At 40.4% G+C, this 21,846-nt stretch overlaps 2 protein-coding genes across 3 annotated transcripts; one reads left to right on the forward strand and one right to left on the reverse strand.

Moving 5' to 3' along the window:
* Positions 1-661: 661 nt before the first annotated feature.
* On the reverse strand, positions 662-16,195 carry nup133 (nucleoporin 133). 2 transcript variants are annotated; one of them, XM_073860208.1, is made up of 26 exons: positions 15,930-16,195; positions 13,921-14,033; positions 13,697-13,800; positions 13,510-13,614; positions 13,305-13,436; positions 13,056-13,226; positions 12,824-12,979; positions 12,642-12,712; positions 12,233-12,380; positions 11,999-12,149; positions 9,372-9,523; positions 9,147-9,238; positions 8,878-9,035; positions 7,946-8,040; positions 7,635-7,859; positions 7,233-7,355; positions 6,935-7,034; positions 6,601-6,852; positions 5,006-5,139; positions 4,717-4,875; positions 4,414-4,549; positions 1,958-2,076; positions 1,795-1,875; positions 1,630-1,703; positions 1,147-1,235; positions 662-915 (listed from the first exon to the last, which is right to left on the reverse strand). In XM_073860208.1, exons 1-26 carry the CDS (start codon positions 16,046-16,048, stop codon positions 779-781), a joined length of 3,396 nt encoding a protein of 1,131 aa, XP_073716309.1. In that variant the 5' UTR covers positions 16,049-16,195; the 3' UTR covers positions 662-778. The 2 variants fall into 2 exon arrangements, with proteins under 2 accessions (XP_073716309.1, XP_055060276.2); XM_055204301.2 differs by having other exon boundaries at positions 13,921-14,036; positions 15,930-16,194.
* A 328-nt stretch (positions 16,196-16,523) lies between these two features.
* Positions 16,524-21,366, forward strand: taf5l (TAF5-like RNA polymerase II, p300/CBP-associated factor (PCAF)-associated factor). The gene is made up of 7 exons (XM_055204303.2): positions 16,524-16,681; positions 18,171-18,312; positions 18,476-18,580; positions 18,661-18,854; positions 18,935-19,081; positions 19,514-19,933; positions 20,326-21,366. Exons 2-7 carry the CDS (start codon positions 18,174-18,176, stop codon positions 21,121-21,123), a joined length of 1,803 nt encoding a protein of 600 aa, XP_055060278.1. The 5' UTR covers positions 16,524-16,681; positions 18,171-18,173; the 3' UTR covers positions 21,124-21,366.
* The last annotated feature ends 480 nt before the right edge of the window (positions 21,367-21,846 follow it).

Genomic DNA, 21,846 nt, shown 5'->3' on the forward strand with positions numbered 1-21,846 from the left:
TAGCCGACATTGTCTTTCCCATATATGGGGCTCGACGTCGCCGTAATGCCCTTGCTGCTAGTGCCTGCATCAAAAAGTCTGCATTCCTTCTTCTATGCACTGCTAATAAATGAATAACTTGCCAATCGTAACTAAATGTAGTCCTGTTTCTATTTTCTAAGCGTGCCTTACTGTTGGTTACTAGATACCACCGTAATACGATCGAACAATTGGATCAGTGGCGGCTCATGACTGCTCTTCCGAGGATGCGCTAATTCAAAATAAGTGTTCGGATTGTCACGTGTGTGGTTCCCTTTTCCAAAATATGTGTCATGCGTGTGGAGAGATCATGTGTGCATCACGTGTTTTGTCAAAATAAGTGCCTGCTGGAGAGGCGTCAAAACCGTTTATGATAAAAGAGACGCTCACGTTCCCTAAATACACGCAAGACACTCATTCACATCGTGCGCTTCAAAAAAATAAGTCACCAGCCGCCACTGAATTGGATGGAAACGCACCTAATTCGCATTTGCGTTATTTTGAAAAGATTTGCTTCACCTAGCTAGTGACATTTATACATTTTTAAGTGTAGGCACTGTACCTTTAAGGGAACACATCATCAAACGTATCAAATTTTTCCTCTTTATACTCAAACCTGCTTAAAAATAACCAGTCTTTACGATTAGAGAAATACATAAATTTATTCAGAAATTTAAATGTTGCCTCAAGTATTTTATAATGCAGTAAAAAAAAACATTTTTTTGATATTAACAAAGAAACTGAAATACAGGAAGTGATTTCATATCTGAGCTTTAAGGTAGTGCTCATAATTGGCTCGCAGGAGGAACACAAAATACGGCTTTGATTTAAGATTTTCCAACTCTTCTTGCTGTAGGAGATCCTTCACATCAGGCAGGTACGACTGCAGAGAAACACCTGTGTTTGCACACAAGACATGTCAATCAATGGCTGGTTTTAAATAACTATATCAGTGCTTTAAATAAAATGCCCTGTTTACACAGATTATACGGTGGGACACTATACACTACAAACCAGATACATTTTATGCTACAAAAGATGTCTGAAGCCTTAAGATTCTCAAATAAAAAACTAATAATGGTCATGTCATGTGTGTGTGTTATAACAGAATGGAAAGAGATGTTATACCTTCCTGAATGAGTTTCTGCAGGATCTTAACAAAAGTGCTATCTCTGGCTGCTTCCAGCGGGTCATCATTATCATCTGAAGACGACCAACTGCAGGACACACCAATCAATCAGTCAACCCATTTCCATTATAACCAAGTAACTAATAAAACAATCCACACTTATCTCTATATTGCACAAGACCATTTAATAGTAAGTTTTAAACTTTAAAATAATTGAATTATATGCATCTTTATTATGTAGAAGTAGTAAATACATTCACATTACATTAATATTGTCACATTAGTCTCACTTTAGTCTGGGAGCTTATGGCCAAGGACCACCCAAGAGGCCATATGACTGACACTTAAAGCAACCAATCACGTTTCGTTTCATGTTTAGGAACGTGGAAATGTCTCCACAATAACAGACAGGAGTCCAACCATCATTCACGAACAATAAAGCAAAACATCAAAGCATTTAACGGATGTTTTTCGAAGCTCACCTCTCTTTCCAATCCTTCGTCAAGGCCTTACTGAAGATCTCTCGCTTCAGGGCCTCAACATCAACAACTTCCTCCTACAGACACGAAGATGATGAATGAATATATTATACACAGCTGAGTAAATGTTTTATACAATAACACCATAGACGTTTTAAATGCAGGTACCTCCTCAATGTATTCAAGCAGATCAAGAGCTTTCTTAAAGTCGTACTCGTTGGCTCCGCGGTTCTCATCGCAGATATAGAGCTAAAGATGAATATAAATGAAGATAAATTATTTTGATTGTATACTCATACGTCCCACTCTTAATGTGCATGTGCTTTCTTACATTAATGAGGTTATGAGGAGTCAGCAGAGGCATCGTATCTGGATTCAGTTGTTTCTCATCCAGCAGTTGTTTAGGCAGAGTCTCTTGATGAAGCAGAAATCTTTCCTGCTCCACTATATCTACAAAAACAAACACGATATATATATATATAAACTTTTAATAAGACACAAATCACCTTTGACATGTTTTATTAAAATGCAGTACAGATGGAAAATGCAATATGGCTACATCACGGGATGAATTCGAACCAGCATCACCTGATTGAGCACTACAGTTAAAAATGCTAAAGCATCGGGTTAGCGTGCATAGTATGTGCACCGCCGGATTTTTGTAAACGCATGTACTTTGTATGCATCGGTCATGCATGCGCGTACAGGAGAATATAGTATGTAGCTCAGGAGATGCATTGCATTTTGTCACGATAAGCATGCGTCAAACGTCTTTGTACACTTACGAGTCAAATAAACTACACTTTGAAAAGTTGTGCCTTCGCGGACACATAAAAAAACCCAGACTATACTCTGGTCTTAAAGAAACACGCCGACTTTTTGGGACTTTTGCTTATTCACAAAGACTGGAAGTAAATACATATGTGTGATTGGCAAAGGACAAAAAAGCAGGAAAATATACGGCACACCTACCATGACGTGGCGACATACATATGCACACATGCACGCACGCACGCACGCACGCACGCACGCACGCACACACTTATATAAAATTAAATACAGTTGAAATATAATTTGGGCTCAAAGTTGATTGATCTGAGTGGCCAATCGTCAATGCGTGGGCAAGTGCCACCCTGACCATTATGTAGCCTTGCCACTGCATAGACTGAACAAAATCATTTTGTGCATTTAAAAGTACATTAATCAATGTGGTGCATTTTGAGAGTAAAAATAAGTGACTAGATCTATGAGGATTTTTATGTTCTTCTAAACAAATGTATGCCCTTTTAGTAAAATCTTGCATATGGTAATAATAAGGCACACAAGCCACATACACAATTTGATAAATGGGATTTGCTATTGTTCAAAACTTGTGTAATGTTTATAGAATAATTAGTGGGGGCATTTAATACAGATTAATTATTGATAGCAACATTTCTTACTTAATTCAAATGTTATGACTTTCTGGAAAGGCAGTCAAGTGCATTTGTCTTTTGCATAGTTCTTTTGGCACAGTCGAGCTACGCGTTTCACGCACACGCACAGGCAAACCAGATCCATGAATGTGTGTGTTTGTCATTATATTATTCTGTAATCACAAGCATTACTGCCAGATTCACAAACCATTAAGAGGACCAAATGTATGCGTGTGTTCGTCAGGATGAAGTTGGATCTGTTTGCGTAACTTATATGCGTGCGTTAACATAAGTGATTACAGAATAATAATGCAAGCAAACGTTTTGACACAAACGCAACTTTATATTGATATTGCGAGACAGCATTTCACCTCGACGAGAAATCTGATATTTACATTACTGGCATAGCCTGATTTGAAACGGACAGTTTTGTCAAAGCAGCAAACACCTGGCGGGTTCTCTTAATTTTCTTACTACTAAATTGCTGTTTGTTTCTGCCTATTCCTTCTATCCATGCCCAGCGCCACTGATTTAGGTCCTTTATCAATTAGGTTGTCTTACCTAGGCTTCATAAATTTACTCTTCATCCTCGTGACAACGTTAACTTGTTATGACTTCACCGCGGCCGCGCGGCATCTGTAGCTGGACCTCACCTCAGCCGCACCTCAAAGACCCCTCCCCATTCTACTTCTGATTGGCTAGTTTGTTAGTTTGGTTGAGAGTGAAAGATGTGTTTATCTCATACTATTTGTTGGCAAACGCATGTTTTTTTTTAATTCGCAGCCAACAACACACGCCGGAGATCTGACTGCAAGCTCTTTGGTGAGCTCTGCTTTGAATGAAGTTCCATCGTGACAAATAAATAGACTAATGCGTAGTGATATGCGGTTATTTATAACGGTGCCTTGCAACCCCCCACCAACACGCACACACAAAAAATTGGATTTGCATGATTCACGAAAGTCTCATTTTCAGGTCGGAAAAGCCGGAATTCCGGATTTATCCGGAAGAATCACAGCCCTGTAAATAGCTCCAGCTAGCATACTGCTCCCAATAAGAGACAAAATAACACCAACATTTTCCTATTTATATGTTGTGATTTGTATAGTCACAGCATGTACAAATAAGTATGGCCCCTTTTTTTACGCGTACACAGGGGTCCATGTACAGTGCGGCTGCATTTTGTTGCAAAACGCATGCATCCAACGTCTGTGTACACATATGAGTCTACACTTTGTAAAGCTGTGCGCATTTAACTGTGCACGTAAGTTTGCGCCAACTTAAAAAAACGAACTATACTCTGTGATTAACCCTACAACACGCCTCAGATGAATTGATCAAATCTCAGTATAGAAACAAAGAGAGGACAAACCGTTGAGCTGTCTGTGGTGTACGGCTTCAGGCATGTCAGACGCGAGAGCTGTGAGTTTACTGAGGGCCAGCAGGGTCTTCTTCTTAGTGAAGTATTTCGTCTCCGTAAGGGCTTGATCGTACAGAGTGCGATGTGCCTGTTATAAAGACAAGACAGCATAACAGTCTCATAATCTAATGATTATAAAAATTTTGATTTTAATATTTGACATGATCTTACTCAGTCAATAATAAAGATGATATTTTCACAGAATGTTCTTTACATTATGCAAGATGATTTTATGTTGAAAACAAGCGCTCTTACTCTCTGGTAGTCTTGCACATGTATGTCATGCAGCCAGCTGAGATGATTGTGAGCCTGCAGGAAGCTGGCCAGCTGATGGTGAGTTGCTACTGGCTGAGACAGCAGCTTCCCTCTCTTGCCTTTCTCCATATACCAGCGGAACAAGAAGTCTGCAAAGTTCTACAGCAAACACAGAGGATTATGGGTAAATGTTTCCATTTCATATTTAATTTGTACACACTTTGTTCATGCCAAAAAGCTACAACAACACATAAAAGCCATGGCTTGCTTTCTGGATCAGTTTTGTTACCTGATCAGCAAATTTGACCATGTATTGCTGCAGTCGACTCTGGTTATCTGTCCGCTCACACAGCTGCACTAATATGTCAAAGTCGCAGTATTTCTCCGCCAGCGCTGCCACCCACTGATGTTGACCCAACTCCACTGTGAGAGTGAAAAAATTTATATTAATTTTATTGCTATTGCATAGTACTTTTATATCATTTACATATTTAGTAAGCATAAGGTGAATGAACTATGGTCGGTCTGTGTGCACGACAACTTGAGCCCTGGGTACCGTATTTTTTGGTCTATAAGCCGCGATTTTTTTTCATAACTTGGCTGGTGCTGTGTCTTATATTCAGGTGCGCCTTCCAAGTCAGTATGAATAAATTTTGACATTTATGAGGCAAGAGACATCATTACCGTCTACAGCTGCGAGAGTTCGCTATATGCCGCTTCTGTATTTATGTAATTCAATGATTCAGTGATGTGGAATGACAAGTATGCAAACTTCACGCTAGTTGGCTTGTTCGGTTAATTTAGCCTATTCAACCTTCCAGGTAAGTTCTGTATGCTATGGTTTATCGTTTAAAAACACAATATTACTTTAACGTACAGACATCTATTAAACCTGCTGTTCTGTCTGCTATTGTTAAGTTGAATAACTTGCCTTTTCAGATTAAATGTCTGTTCTTTCGGCTTGGATTTTGTATATATTTTATATATATATATATATATATATTTTATATATATATATATTTTTTATATATATATATATATTTTATATATATATATATATATATATATATATATATATATATATATATATATATATATATATATATATATATATATATATATATATATATATATATATATATATATATATACACACTTTTTTTAGCATACACAAGCACATGCGCAGCCTTGCAAAGCATAGTTCATTTGACTTATACACATGCAGTGACGTACGTCACATGCGCATTGCGACAAATGGACTACATACTTCAGTAAGTGCATGCAGAACTTACGCGTACGTTGCGTTTATTTAGAAATTGATTTCACAAAATCCAAGTCGAAGAACAGACATTTAATCTGGAAAGGCAAGTTAATCAACTAGCACAGAAAAGCAGGCTAAATAGGTGTCCGTACATGTTAAAGTAACGTTAACAGTTATTTACATGATAGGCTAAATTAACACGACAAGCCAAATCATGTTCAAAAAGGTCCCGAAGTCATTCCACATCCATAAATCCATTGGATCGCATGGTACGGGAGCGGCGTGGGGCGGACTCTCGCGGCTGTGGGCGGTGGTGGTGTCTCTTGGTTCATATGAAATAATTTTGACGTGTAAGTCGCACCTGGCTAGAAGTCGCAGGACCCGCCAAACTATAAAAAAGTGCGTCTCAAAGTCCGGAAAATATGGTAACCATAATACCTTTAAATATCGACTGAGTCATGTCAATGACTGAAATCAATGTAAAACCAATCAGGCTCTTAATCTCATTATTAGATTATGATACTTTAGCCTAGATTTCACAGACAGGGTAACATATTTGCTCATCTTGTACTCATCAAACAAATAATCATAAAAACGACTCCATTTCAGTGCCATTAACTCACGCAGAGGTGCGAGCAGCTCCGAGCGTTTCTGAAAGTACTCGTGCTCCAAAGCGTCATATCGTTCCTGCTGTGCGGGGCGTCGGAGAGACGTCAGCTGAACCACGTAACCGCTCAGCAGAGAGTCCAGCAGCGCCGCCAGCTGCTCACTCAGGACATTGCGTAGCCCGGCGTCTGCGTAAGGATACGCCGCCCGGATGATCAACTCGTGCTGGCGTGCGATCGCCGTCCGAACACCGCCCACTCCACCTGAGGCTGAGGAGTTGGAAAGATGTAATGAGAAACCTGATTTACTTCATTTATTTGACTGTGTTGTGTTGGTCTGGAGAACATCTACCTGTCCATGGGATGTACTCGGGTTCGGGACTGGAGCTCTCTGGGGCTCTGTATAAAGATGCTTTGGTCTCTCTGTACTGTGTTGCAGCTTGAAGCATATCCTGCAAAACATATTTCAATGATTGATTTTATAAACTCAGAAGAGAGAAACTTGAGTTATAAAGACAAGAATGAGACTTGAAGACATCAATATTTAAGTTTTGTCTTTGCTTCTAATGAACCCAGAGGAGTGCGACCGACTAATAATAAAAAATGGTCACTAGCACGGTTGTGACCGCAGTACGTATGGGACTACGCACCTTGATGATGTCATTGACACTGAGCACAACTTCAGCCCACTGCACGGATTCATCAGGATTCTCTTTTAAACCTTTTTCCTCTTCATCCAACAGGCACTCAAAGATCGAGGATATCTGAGACACCTAAAAAAGAAGACAGAAATTAATTTACATTTACACATCTGGCATACGCTTTTATCCAAGCAACTTGGAGTGCATTCATTGTTTACATTTAATCAGTGTGTTCCCTAAGAAGCGAAACAATGACTTTTGAGCAGTGTTGTAGTCGAGTCCAACTCGAGACCGTGACCAGTGATCGAGTGTTGAGTCCAAGTCGACGCCAATCTCTGGTCTTGACTGCAACACTGCCTTTGATCTGCTATCGCGATGCTCTACCACTTGTAAAAAACTGTAATTTCACACCTCTCTGAAGAAAACATCAGCAGGAGTTAAGTTGGCGGGGATTTCTGTGTTGTTCTTCTTCAAGGTGGACAGGATGGCCGCGTTCACCAGCTCTGGATGTTTGGCGTGATGGTTCTTCAGCACAATGGCGGCTGAAAGCTTCTCCGCGTGTTCGCACAGCAAGAGTCGGGTCGCCATAGGATTGGAGCGCACCGTGGCGGAGGTGAGGCGATCTAAAAGACCCGTCTGAGGAGCAAACAAACAAATACCACGTCAAGTACGGGAGATCTTCTCATTGAAATGTGAAAAATAGCTTTGTAACATTAAGGAACCTGCAACAGGAAGTCCATGAGGCAGCGGTGAGCTTTCATCTTATCCTCCAACTGATGCAGCAGGATCAGAGACGTCAGCGTAAACCCAGCGCCCTCTAGAGGACAAAACACACTCCAGGTTATGTAGGCTTTTTTCACACTGTAGATAAATCTGATTTGGGTTATGGCTGACGTAAAGATGATTTACATTAGCCTTTAAAGTAATGATATACGCCAGTGATGCACGGGTTGATCCGAAATGAGTGGGTGCCTGCAGTCACCCGGGGTCACGAGTTATCCAAAAATATTTTAAATGATATTCAGGTCGCCGTTGGTCAGGTCGTTTGAAATAAAGATGCCAGTTAACTATTTTAAACAATTACTATTAAAAAATGTGAGCCAGGGAGCAGGTCAGGTAAACTATTTATTTTTTAGCGGTACGAGTTGCGGGCGGGTTAGTTGAAAACGTCAGTCGTGTGCAGGTTGTTTATACTCCACGCATCACTGATATACGCAAAATGTCATCTATGCATACGCATGTCTAATAGAAATATACCGATATATCGGCCAAAAATCGGCAACGGTTAATAAAAGCAATTTTTAGAACTATCGTCTGATATATATATATATCCATAACAGGGAAATGCAATGAATTTGAGCTCTGTGTATAGAAAATGTAAATTAACATCAATAGTTTGATGTTCAAATTAATGGTCATTATATGAATGACTATTAAATCTTCAGAATGTAGTTAATGCAAGTTAATATAAGCACCAAACCATTGGTATCTGCAGATATCAGCTTAAATAATCAGTATAAAAATTAAATATTGGTGCATCTCTAATAAAACTTCAAAACTGATGTATGATAGATAAAACATGCTACTTAGCCTATAACCATTACATATTCCAACCAAATGATACAAAATGTAATGTTTTCTCTCCTAATCTCACCGTCGGGTACAGACTCTGCCCAGCGGGGGTCACACGCGGGATAGTCGTCCACAAGATCCAGGTCAATCTGGGTCACAACCCCATCCAGTTCTGCACTTCCTTCTCCATCGCTCGGAAAGAGGTTATCCACCATGCTCTGAGCACCAATCAGATCATGACTACAGAGAAAAACACAGGACATACTCTTCATAACATGCAGTCACAACATGTATGTAAAGCACAACATCATACACCAGAAATAAATCGTTAAGATTTGGTGGATCACTTACCGGCAGAACTGCAGGAAAGCTTGTTTGAGCAGTTTAGTTTTGTCCTCATTGGCCACCATATCTATTTTAGGGGGCGTCTCTAATGTAGTGCCCTGCAAAAAACACAGAAAAACATGTCTAGTTTGTTTAGGTCTGCATTTAATAAACTTGATGCGATGCTCATAACATAAGGAAATTGTTTCTGAAGCTCAGTAAAAGGGTGATGAAAAACTTGACATGACAGACCTCCGGTCCGGCCACTGATGTGCAGAGCGATTCCTCCATGTTTTCGGGCAGGAGGGAAGCGCTCTCACGTGCTGTCACTACAACAAGTCCACTATTCTGAGAGAAAAACACAGGTAGACCCTCGCACACTCCAGCACCACAGATACGATCACCTGTGAAACAGAAACAAACGACTTTAACATACACCACACAAAGTACAGAAAGACCAATGATAAACTTAAACGTCAACATTAATGAAATACACAAGCATTTTTTTACTTCGGAGTTAAACTGGTCTGGATATTCAAAGAGGAAAAATTAAGGAAGGGATTTTATACACAGAGAATTGGATAATTCAAAAGTGATCTCTAAAGCCGCCTTTTCACTGCACATGACAAAATGACACGATTGTCGGACTTCGCCCCCTAGTGGCAGTCGTAATGAAGTTTCAGTTTAATCGTAACATGGGAGGGAAGCTCATTCCAGCGCAAGAGGCTTCATTCCAATATGCATATATGAACAAAGACTACTAATATTTTTAATATGGAGACAAGATTAAATTTACGTATACATATTAAATTAATAATTTATTACTTAACAGTAATCAATTGTTTTTTTAAGGATTCAAATGTTACTGATAAAGTTAACAAAAAGGATTAAAAATGTTTACCTCACACACTGTTTTTGATTGAAATACATTACTTCTGGCATATCGTATGCGGTGTAGTCGCACAAGTTTAAATATTTTTACGGATCCAACGCTCAAAACGGATCCGAAAATTCCGCATCCGCAGATAGTCGCCACCTCACGCAGCCCCTTTGCGACTCATAGGAAATTAATGACTTCCGGTTTATCGGACATCATTTGTCATGTGCAGTGGAAAGGCAGCTTAAGGGGGTGTTTAAACGCGGCTGAGAGCTTTGGTTGCTATGATATTCCGTTTTGTTTATCAGTCATTGTACGATGCGCCGATTGATTGTTGTGTTTTTTGCCCCGCCCCTCCTCCACTGTGATTGGACGGCTGAGTGAAAAGTGACATTGTTGAGCTGAGTGTTTTACCCAAAGTTGAAAATTTTTCAACTGAACGCGGAAAAAATGCTGAGCACGGACAAAAAAAGTTTTTTTTTAAAGTGCGATGCTTCTATTAAAAACAAACACTGGCCACAGGAAAAAATGTCTTGGCATACATCCCCCAAATGTAAATTTATATAAACTACTGTTCAAACATCTAGGGTCACTTTTCTCTACATTTTAAAGTAATAGTAATTATTCAAAACCTTTGAGTGACAAATGCAAAATAAATCTTTACACTTTGCCTAGAATTAAAAAAAATATTTTTTTAAATATTTTATCAAGCATTTTTAACTCTTTCCCCACCAGTGTTTTTTTTAAAGTTGCCAGCGCCAGCATTTTTATAATTTTCACAAAAGTTATAATCACAAAAGTAAAAATTAAAACATAAACAGAGTTTTTACTGTTTCTGAATCCATGGATACTTTAGTGTTTTAAAATTTGTGTAAGAGCGCCACCTAGAGAATAATAACTAAACTATGGATAGGCATAAAACTCGGCAGGGAAGTGTTTTCTCAAAATGTTATGAGATAACTCATCAATGGCAGGGAAAAAGTTAAGGGTTCACCCTGAGCTGTTTACAAGACAGCATTTTTAACCATAAATAGAATTTTTTAACCATAAACAGTTTGGCTGTTCGTTTATACAACAATGGTGTTTTGGGATCCTGAAAAAGCAAAAGAAACCTTTGAAGACAGGTTTCAAAGTGCACGTTTTTGATGACGCCTTGTCATTTCTACGTAAACGGGAGTGACGGCATGTGCATATGCTTATTTAGCCTATAGGCATGTGCAAGTATAACCAAAACAACTTGACTTACAACTTGAACTTGACTTTCAATATTCTGTTTGTGCTGCTGAAGATACTGAGTTTATTAACGCTTCAACTAAGTTTTATGTTGGTGTTTTATAGTCCAGGGTCACTTGTAGTAATAAACTTATCTCATCATCTGTCTGAACAAAACTGCTTAATGCTGACACTGTCTTGATTGTTTTTATTTATCGCTGTGTAGAAAAATGTGTTTCTTTACAAGGTAACGTCGCCATCTACTTGCCTGGCAGATGTAATACAGCGGATTTAGTCGTTTTCACAGATCCGTATGAACATAGATCTTTTTGACAGCATTGTTGTGTGCACGTAAAATTTTTCAGCAACGCAAGGGACAAACGTTTCTATGTTTTACTACATTGTTGTCGTGTAAATTTAGCCTTAAAGAAGTTTCCATATATTCTGGACTCTTTTTGGTTGCTTTTTCTTTGCTCTTATTCGTGCATTTCAAAAAAAAAAAATGTAATAAAACTTTTGAAAAGAATTAATATATTTGCACAATTATTTTTTGTCTATAAAACTCAGTTCAAACATTTTAACATATGCCTTTAGATCAAAAGATTTTTAAGATCATAAGCTGACCCTAAAATGTATACATCAGCATAAATTGCATTTACCACCTCTAGAACAACTTTACTTTTATTACATTTGTATGATAGACTACACAGCAATAATGCTGGTTGTTATGAAAGCTACCAGGATTCCAAACCACTAGTTAGTTTGGGTTTACTGACATCACAACACATACCTGGAAGGCTAAAAGAAATCTTCTCTTCTGGAGGACCTCCACGTCCAGCTCCGGTGCTGCAGGCGTACACCATCTCCTCATTATAGAGATATGCAGCAGGACTGGACAGCACAGGCAAAATCAAACGAGTCTTCTGTAGCTCCTCCTCATTCTACCACACAAATAAAAATACATGTCTTTGCTTACTGATGCATTAAAAATCTTAGTCCTTCTCGAATAAAGCATCTGATGTACCTGGAAGGGCGGGTTGTATTTTGTAACCTCCACAGTGAGCTGGTCTGGGCTGGGGGCTGTGGTTTCTGCAAGAGTGACCAGGCAGAAATATGCGAGGCACGGTGTGTCGGCAGGATGCCACGCTGCTGCCAGCACCACCAATCCAGCTCTGCAGAGACATACAGTGACAGCCAATCAGGCACAAGCTACAGCTGACCAATCAAGCTGTGTATTTACATGCATGCATTTAGCAGATACGTTTATGCAACGGGGTATATTCAGTCTATATATTTAATAAGTATGTTGTCCTGGGATCGAATGCATGACCTTGGCAGACAAAATGCACTGATGACGTTTGAGCCACAGGAACACCCTAAAACATTCGTATTTACACAAATATGAATATGATATTCAACATCATCAAACTTACTTGCTGAGCTGCATGTCCAGATAAGCAACTTTAACTCCTTTCTTGATCTCGGAGTAGTTGCTTTCCGAGTCCTACAAAAGATGAAGGATATGCATACACATACAAAACCAGACAGTCGATCAGACCACATATAATGGATTTGTTGGTTATAAAAATGTGTTAAGCTTGCATGTAATTCTGACCCAGATGGCATCGGCGATGCTGTCTGCGATGTTCTGATTGATGCTCCAGTTCAAAACCTGCTGTTCATAGTTCTCATACACCTCCCACTTATTGATCCCACAAGAGCTGAGAGTATACAGCCAGCCGGGCTCTTTCATCCACAACACGCTGAACACCTGAGAGGAGAGACATCCGTCAGCATCCGAACACATCCAACCTAATATCACAGTGAGAATTGAGGACGGTTCTAACCGTGAGGTCTGACGGGGCTCCGCGGATGCCGAATAGGCTGGAAACTCTGCGGCCAATTCCTGACAGGATTCTCTGACCCTGCTGCGCGGGCCTCTGGTTCAGTTTACCGGACGATTCCGGAATGACCCGGAGCACCTGGCCGCCGAACGACGACACAATGAAATTACCACCCTGGTTGAGGGAAGAAGACAAATAAATATCTCTAAACATAACTGTATAAATAAAAGCTCATTAAGTGCGACTGTCCACCTTAATGGATGCTACATAGTTGCACAGGTTTCCACCCAGGTCCATAGACGTCTCAGTGTACGTGCCTTCGTGAGCCAGACTGGGCCAGAAACGAGCTGAACCATCTGGAGACACAACCAACGCACAGATGGACTGCAAAAGGATATACAACAGATTAGAAATGCGGTCAATTGTATTTCTTCTCTCTACCGAAGGAAGAGCTCACCTGTATGGGTGCCGTCTTCAAAGAACTGGAAGAATTTATGGAAATGAGATCGGCGCTGTACGCAAACTCACTGGAAGGCAACTGGAGGTCCTTGCACACCGACAACTACGACAACAACGAGAGGACAAACACAGTTACACAATCAGCAGCTAATACATCAAAACAAGCGATTGTGTCTCCTTCTCACCTTCGCCACAGCGGTCTGAGATACTTTCCATATGATCAACCTCTCTCCACAAACCATCCACGCCCAACCTGACTCTTCAACCTTTACTGAGATCTGATCATCCACTGCAACACAATGTCATATAATGAAAAACCTTCACCAACTGCCCACCTAGACTGCATGTTTGGCAGCTTATGGGTTTTGAGAGACAGCCTTTATATACGGTGTGGGATGCTTATCTTTACCATCGGCCATGGTGAGCGCTTCCATTACTTTGACGGGCAGAGATGATCCGAACGTCTGAACGTCAAAATTTCTCGAATCCACAGCGGCATGACTCTGCACTCGAGAGGACGCTGATCTGAAAGCAGACGAATGGACGTAAGACATCAGCTACAGAAAACTATAGAGCAACAGAGTGCCGCAGGGATGACGGGGCCAACCCCGGAAGTCAGCGGCTCCCTTGCTATAAAGACCATTTATTTTGGATTATCACAGAAAACAAGCTTTATGATTAACAAAGTTTATGACACTTACACGTTTTGTCCAACTAAATAAACTTCACAGATGAACACAACTTTTATGAATTTTTAAGTCTAAATTTGTTTTTGTTTTTTGTTCATAGTAAATGCATTTAGACTTCAAAAATCAGCTTTGTTCATCTGTGAAGATTAACTTGTTGGAAAAACTGTGTAAATGTCATAAACTTTTGTTAAACATAGAGTTTATTTTTTTGCAAAAATCCATAAGTCTATGGGAACAATTAATGGGTTTTATGGCAAAGAGAACCAGTGTACTGTTAACTTCCGGGTTAGCCAACAAAATACATCATCCCTGCGGGGTTCCATAGTTAAGTATGCAGCTTTCAGGCTTGTCATGTACATAACAGAAAAAGTCACATCCATAACGTTGTTTCTTTCTCATAAATGTGCACACGAAAATTAAAATAAAATACATTTTGCTCAAAAGAAAAACCTGTCTGATGTAATTAATTATGGAAGTTGTTTTTATTTAAAATATATTATAAATATAATTATTTTACATGTGGTTAAATGTGGAGTCATAAAACTAAATATATTATATATAAATTATTATTTTCTTAGTTTAGGTAATTATGGACACTTTATAAAATATACAAAAAGTATAGACGGTTTCATCGGACGCACGTGCGCTGACGCGATACACGTCTGGATCCGAACTTTACTTCCGGTTTCGTGTTTTTTTAGTGGTCTGACTAGTTGCTAAACTGATCTCTTGAACAGATGTATTGTCGAAAATAACACATGTTTTGGTTTCCTAGGTAATCTGTGTTGTTTTTTGCTTGTCATATAAATAAACCTGATTTAAAGAACTATGTTGTTATTTATTCTTAGCGGAGTTTACCGGAAGTTACGTGCGGTCAACGGCAGACGCTTGTTTATGTTGTTACAGCTGAAACCGTCTTAATAAAAAACAATAAAATCAACACTTCAAAACGTATTTATGTCAATAAAGTAATTGCAATTAATTATTTATAATAAACTAATATTAATATCACTAATATAACATTAAAGAAATAATAATAAAAAATACATCATTTCGATAAGAAAAAAACAGCAAAGGGATTTGTCAAAAAAATTACTATTGTATAAGTATTATGATAATCGTTATTATTTATTGTACTAAGTTAAAGCAATGACATGTAACAAAGTCTTTAATTAGATAGGTAGTTTAATTTCAAGACCCTATGACTTGAGATGCACTAACACGTCGGCCAATAATTGGTATTGGTTGACAAAAGCACATTTTCACATTACAGCCGATAGTTTAAAAACAGCCGATAGTCGTGGCCGATATATCCTGTCAATCAAAAGAGAACATGAAAATGAAATGAATTTGAGCTCCGTATATAGAAAATGTAAATGAACATCAGTAGTTCAATATTATTGGTCATTATATGAATAAATTACATTTAAAAAAATTTAATCTTTATTTAATGCAAGTTAATATAACCACCAAGCTTTTGGTATCGGCAGATATCAGTCTGAATAATCATATAAAAAATTTAATTGCTGCATCTTTTATAACCTATAAACCTGAGGGGAAAAATGGCCAGGAACATACGCATAGTAAATAAAAATACAGCACTAACGTTACTATAATATCACAAACAGAAACTTGGTATATGAAAAGATTGGTGTTACAGTGGTACTTTACAGTGCATGCCATATCTTATACAAATATTAATGTGTCGATTTTACTCAGTATGTTTTACCTGGCTGCCGAACGGCGTGGTGAGAACAGTCCCGGCTGAGCCGCGCTCAAACTCTTCCGAACGGCGCTCCGGGGAGTCTGTCTGCGGCCTGAGCTCGGGGTGCCGCGGGGAGAAAACATATTGGACCGACGGTCTGTTTACACGGGACAAATAGTCATTCAGAACCGATGAAACCCGAAAACAGTTGAAAACCCCTTTTCCGCGCTCTCACTACAGTCTGGCGCACACTACGCGCGTCATTCAAACGTAACGTTACGCTTGTTACTCGTGCCTGATCCAGGATCAGCTTCGATCTTTTTATTAATGTAGATTTAATAGGTCTGTTGAAATTTAACTGATCTTGGGTCAGCATGAAATGACAAGCATTTGAAAACGCTTTCACAGGAGTATGCTGGGAAATGTAGTTTTACTTACATACTTGTGGCTGTAACAGTAATTTGTTTCTATTTTTTATTATTAAAAACTCTGCAACGCAAAATATGTTAAGTTCAATAAAATTATATTTCACAAAAATAATAAAATCTACTGTTTTGCAGTTGTTGTGACAGCATGCAGTGAGTCACTCGATGCGCTAGATGTCGCTGTGCCGCGCGTGTGATGTCAGCGCCTCATGATCTCAATAAGCGCAGAAGAAGAAGATGTGAGTGGAGGGAGACAGATGGAGTCGCGGAGTAAAGAAGCGGGTCTCTCCTAAACATATTTTATGGCTCAAAGAGCGCCTTTCTCTCGGCCTGTCACGTACGGATTATGCAGTAGGTGGTTACTAGCTTTAGTAACCTGATAAACAGCTGTAGACATCAGTGAATTGTGATCGGAGTGTGAAGATGATGAGCCGTCAGTGCTTGAGGCCGCGCTCAAATCTGCATCTGTAGATCTCAGCCAGCCTTATATTTATTCTGTTTAGTGTATTTTAAAGCTCAGACCAAAAGATAATATACGAGTCCACCTATTTCATGATTCGTCAGCTTGCTTTATTTGTTTCGTCTGTAATGCGCAAAAACTAAACTTATTTTTTGGGATCTGGTTTTATGTTTGAAGGAGTTGTCTAGATGAGTGATTTGCCGATTAGTGGGCTTAATAGGCGCTTTTAAAACTAATGCACATGTCTATGATGACCTGAGATCGAAGCGAAAATTCAAACAGGTTAACCAGAAATTTAATTCAATGTTTGAACAATGTTATAATGCCCAGAAATTGAATCAAATCAAACCCTTACATAGAAATTGAATCAAATGTCAAACACGTATGTTACTAAGAAATTGAATCAATTTGAACACTTATTAAGTGAATCAATTCGAATGTTCAAAATATTCAAACAAGTTCAGCTATAAAAGTGCCCTAAATGCTATACATGCCCTGTCCCAAATGGCACACTCCGGACTTGTGGTCCTCCTCAGAGTCCACACTTTGATGACATCATGAAGTCCAGACTTTAGGGACCCTTGATGCAAGCCCACGTGGGTGCACCGGAGTCGTAGTTTGGGACAGACTCGAGCGTCACACCGGAAATAGGTAGAGAAGTTAATTGGTAATTGTAATTGGTCTGATTGCTCTTTCGCAAGGACTTCTTGGTCTGATTGCTCTTTCGCAAGGACTTTTTGGTCTGATTGCTCTTTCGCAAGGACTTCTGGGTTGGTAAAGTGCGCGAAGCCTGCTGCAGTGCGTGCTTCACTGAAGACCCCATCAAGGGGGTGCTGATGAGCACACTTCAAAGCGTAAAAATGACAGATGGGACACCCTACGGACTCGTAGACTAAGCGAGCACGCGCAATTTAAGGCCACAAGACCGAAAGTCCACATGAAGTGCGCCATTTGGGACAGGGCCATAGACTGCTTTCAGGGTTATGAGACGGTGAGGGATTGGTGTTAAATTCATTCATGCGATTACATAAGCGTTAAAGCAACACCAAAGAGTTTTTTTTACCTTAAAATAACATTTCCAAAAAAGTTTCAGTCGTTCATCCACTCGAAACAGGGTGAACGGCCCTTTTACATTCGCTTCGCAGCCCTCTATCGGCCATAACCGCACTAAAGAAGTTTCCAACCGTCGGGACGCGGCCCTGTAGTGTGAGTGAAAACTACAAAAACTTGCTTTATGGCAGACCTACAATCCAATCAGTGCTAGCTGCAGGAGGCTAAATTATTTACGACAGTGTCAATGGACAGTTCCGCTTCCAACCTGTAGGGGGAGCAGAGAGCAAAAACTCTTTAGTGTTGCTTTAAAATATATGTTCTCTGCAGGAGATGAAGCGCGTCCGGACCGAACAGATCCAGCATGCTGTGACCCAGTACCTGAAAAGGAGGCAGTACACAGACACAGATGGGTCTCTGAAGGGAGCCAAACTCTCCCAGTCCGCTGAGGAGATGGCTGCTAGTCTGACAGGTAACCTTTCTTTTTTTATTGCAGTGTTCAAGTTATATTTTAAATTAGAACAAGCATAACTTGTGATTTGAGATATTATTATTGATGATGTTGCACACCAGTACCTGTTATTACCCCTGAAGCAATAGTAATAGTAATGCATATCTATCTCTCTCATGTGCAGTTCAGACAGAGTCCAGCTGTACAAATGTGGTGTCCGCAGCCCCCTGTCAATCAGACCCACTGCAGTACGAGACCCAGTTCTCCAAACTGCGCTCCTTTCTACAAGGTAAGAGCTGCATCCGTGTCTCCTTCTTCTGCGCGTTTGGCTGCATTGATCTCAGTTTTAACAACTTTATTTTGTTGTAGATGCAGACGCATTATGTACGAAGGAGGTGAGTGGCGTATTATTTCCACTCTTCCTCTACCTGCACTTGAACATGGCGCGCTGTGGCCTGAAGGGGGCGGTAGACTCGTTTTACGGTCGTTTCCATTCGCTCTTCCAGCAAGACCCTGAGCAGAAAGCCATCGTGGATTTGCTGCGAGGAGTCGTCTCGGTGCAGGTCAGTCACTGCGTCGCAATTGATACTCTTAAAAATGTAAATTTGTGACTTGCATGCTAAATGATTTGTTCTTTTAACAGGATGTGACCTCAAACCCAAAGCTATGTTCCCTCCTGGATCACAAGTATGTGGTTCACCTGACAGATCAAGCTTACAGCTACCTGCTGCGCTACCTGCAGAGCGATGACAACAGCGCCATCTGCTGGGTGCTCAGCACACATATACAGGTATGAGTAATGTTACCCAGCTGACTGACTGGTACATCATTTCTAAATAATCTCTAACAAAGAGCCTTTGACTGAATTGTAGCACTATAACCATTCTAAGAAGTTTACAGTAGTCTAATAGCCCATTGTTTAGCCTTAGTCCAGATGGCACACCCAACATCCAACAAGCAGTGTCATGCTTACTGTTCACCAGAAAAACTAGAAAGCACTGTGGGATGGAGAGAAAATGGAGTTTTCCGCTGGTATTTTTTAATTGTGACCAACTTTATCCATTTTTTATAAACCCACTTTTTAGAATCATGTACAAATGATCTGTGGTTGGATTACTTGTTTTTAAAAGACCTGCAAGGTGACCAGACATCATACCGTAGTCAAACGAATGGTAATATTGATAAACATGATTTCAAATTCATATTTCAAAAACATTTCTAGGTTGAAGTTACAGCGGTGCGCCGAACAGACTACCAGCTGTACGGGGCAGGGCTCGGAGCGGGAAACACAACCTCTTCGTCTGCCACCTACACTGCCGTTGACGGGACGGAGGGGGCGGAGCCTGTGGACGTCACCACCGGGTTACCTCAGAACGAGGCAGCGTTGGATGCATTGCAGGACTGTATAAAGCGCGTACGAGAGGGTCCGCCTTCACTCACCACCGTCTGCTTCTACGCGTTCCAGCACACGGATCAACTTCTCAATACGGCGGAGGTGTCGGCGGACAGCCGCTTGCTTGCCGCCGGGTTTGATAACTCTGCCGTGAAACTGTGGAGTTTACGGGCACGGAAACTGAAGGCGGGGCCTCACAGGACCGACGTGTCTAAAATAAGACTCGCCTGTGACATGCTGGAGGAAGAGGTGAGTGACGGCTTAGTCTTTGGATTACTGAAGTGCTATGAAAGCATTGCTTTGATAGGCTAGTTGGAAGGTTTAAGCAAAAGTGGCTCAGCCAATAGCATCAGTTTAGAGCAGGGCCATCTATTTATCTGAATAATGGTTGGTAGTAAGAATTTTACATTGCTGGAGGCCTAGAAATGACTAGGCCTAGTGATAAATGCTATAAAATAAAAGCCTATAATTTGAAAGAAAATAGCTTGTTCTTTACCTAGATAGATACAAATCTCTGAAAACTGTATTATGGAGGAGATTATAATGTCTGTTTAAATAACTGTCTGTTACTAAGTAATTATTTCCTAAACCTGATTCATTGGTTTAACAAAGTTCCTGTGTAATTGACCATTTCTCATCAGGCAGACGATGAGGACGCCTCAGGCAGTGAAATTAAGACCCTGCGTGCTCACAGCGGCCCCGTCTACCGCACGGCCTTCCTCACCGACGGCTCCGGCCTGCTGTCCTGTTCAGAGGACTCCACCGTGCGCTTCTGGGATCTGAACAGCTTTACCAACACAGTCCTGTACCATGGCCACGCCTACCCCGTCTGGGACGTGGACGTCAGTCCCTGCAGCCTGTACTTCTCCACGGCATCTCAAGACCGCACCGCTCGCCTCTGGAGCTTCGCGCGCACGTACCCGCTCCGCCTCTACGCCGGACACCTCTCCGATGTCGACTGCGTCAAATTCCACCCCAACTCTAATTACGTGGCAACCGGCTCTACTGACAAAACGGTGCGCCTGTGGAGCACGCAGCAGGGGGCGTCCGTCAGGTTGTTCACCGGGCACCGCGGGCCCGTGCAATCGCTCGCCTTCTCGCCCAACGGGAAATACCTGGCGTCGGCCGGAGAGGATCAGAAACTGAAACTGTGGGACCTCGCATCCGGCACCTTGTTCAAAGACCTTAGGGGTCACACGGATAGCATCACAAGCCTTTCCTTTAGCCCGGACAGTAGTCTGGTGGCTTCCGCGTCTATGGATAATTCTGTGCGGGTGTGGGACATACGGAACTCGCACGGCACCGCCCTGTCTGACGGCTCCAGCAGCGAGCTGATTGGACAATACACGGGCAACACTAGTAATATACTGAACGTCCAGTTTATGGCCTGTAACTTGTTGCTGGTGACGGGCACTGCGCTAGAGAAACAAGAACAGTAGGAAGTGTGTGTGGATGAACGTCATACGAACATGTCCAGCTTTCATCCCAAAATCAAAAGGAAAACATTGAGGAATTATATTGTTTGGGGAAAAATAATTGTTTATTTTTTTAGGCTTGTTATTATTCTCATTGCTCATTCTCAACTTAGTTTTTATTAATGGTCAAGCATGCATATATTTGAGGGCTATCAAAAGATTGATTGCGATTAATCGTATGCAAAATAAAAGTTTGTTTCTGCATAATGTGTGTGTGCACTGTGTGTAATTATTTTGTGTATATATAAAAACACACACATGCATGTATGTATTTAAGAAACATTTACATTTGTATATATATATTTATTTAGATTTTGATACAATATAAAATATATGTAATTAAAAAAAAACATTTATACATATATGTGTGTATTTATATAAGCATAATATTACACATAATACTCGCACAAATATATTATGCTAACACATAATTTTGTTTTGTATACGATTAATCGCGATTAATCTTTTGACAGCCCTAACACATTTATAAAAAAGGGGTCAATGCAAAACAATTTACTGATCTTAAAATACACTTTGTCTTTTGATTTTGGGGAAATGTGACCTGGACATGTTTCCCGACAGGTTTTTTGAGCCTCGCCCACGTGTGTGTGTTTTGTAAATGTGTGCTTGAGATGTTTTGGTTTATTTAGTGATGCCTCCTGATGTCAGAGAGGTCTACAGCCTGCT

This window comes from Misgurnus anguillicaudatus, chromosome 3, assembly GCF_027580225.2.
Source record: "Misgurnus anguillicaudatus chromosome 3, ASM2758022v2, whole genome shotgun sequence".
Taxonomy (NCBI): Eukaryota; Metazoa; Chordata; class Actinopteri; order Cypriniformes; family Cobitidae; genus Misgurnus; species Misgurnus anguillicaudatus.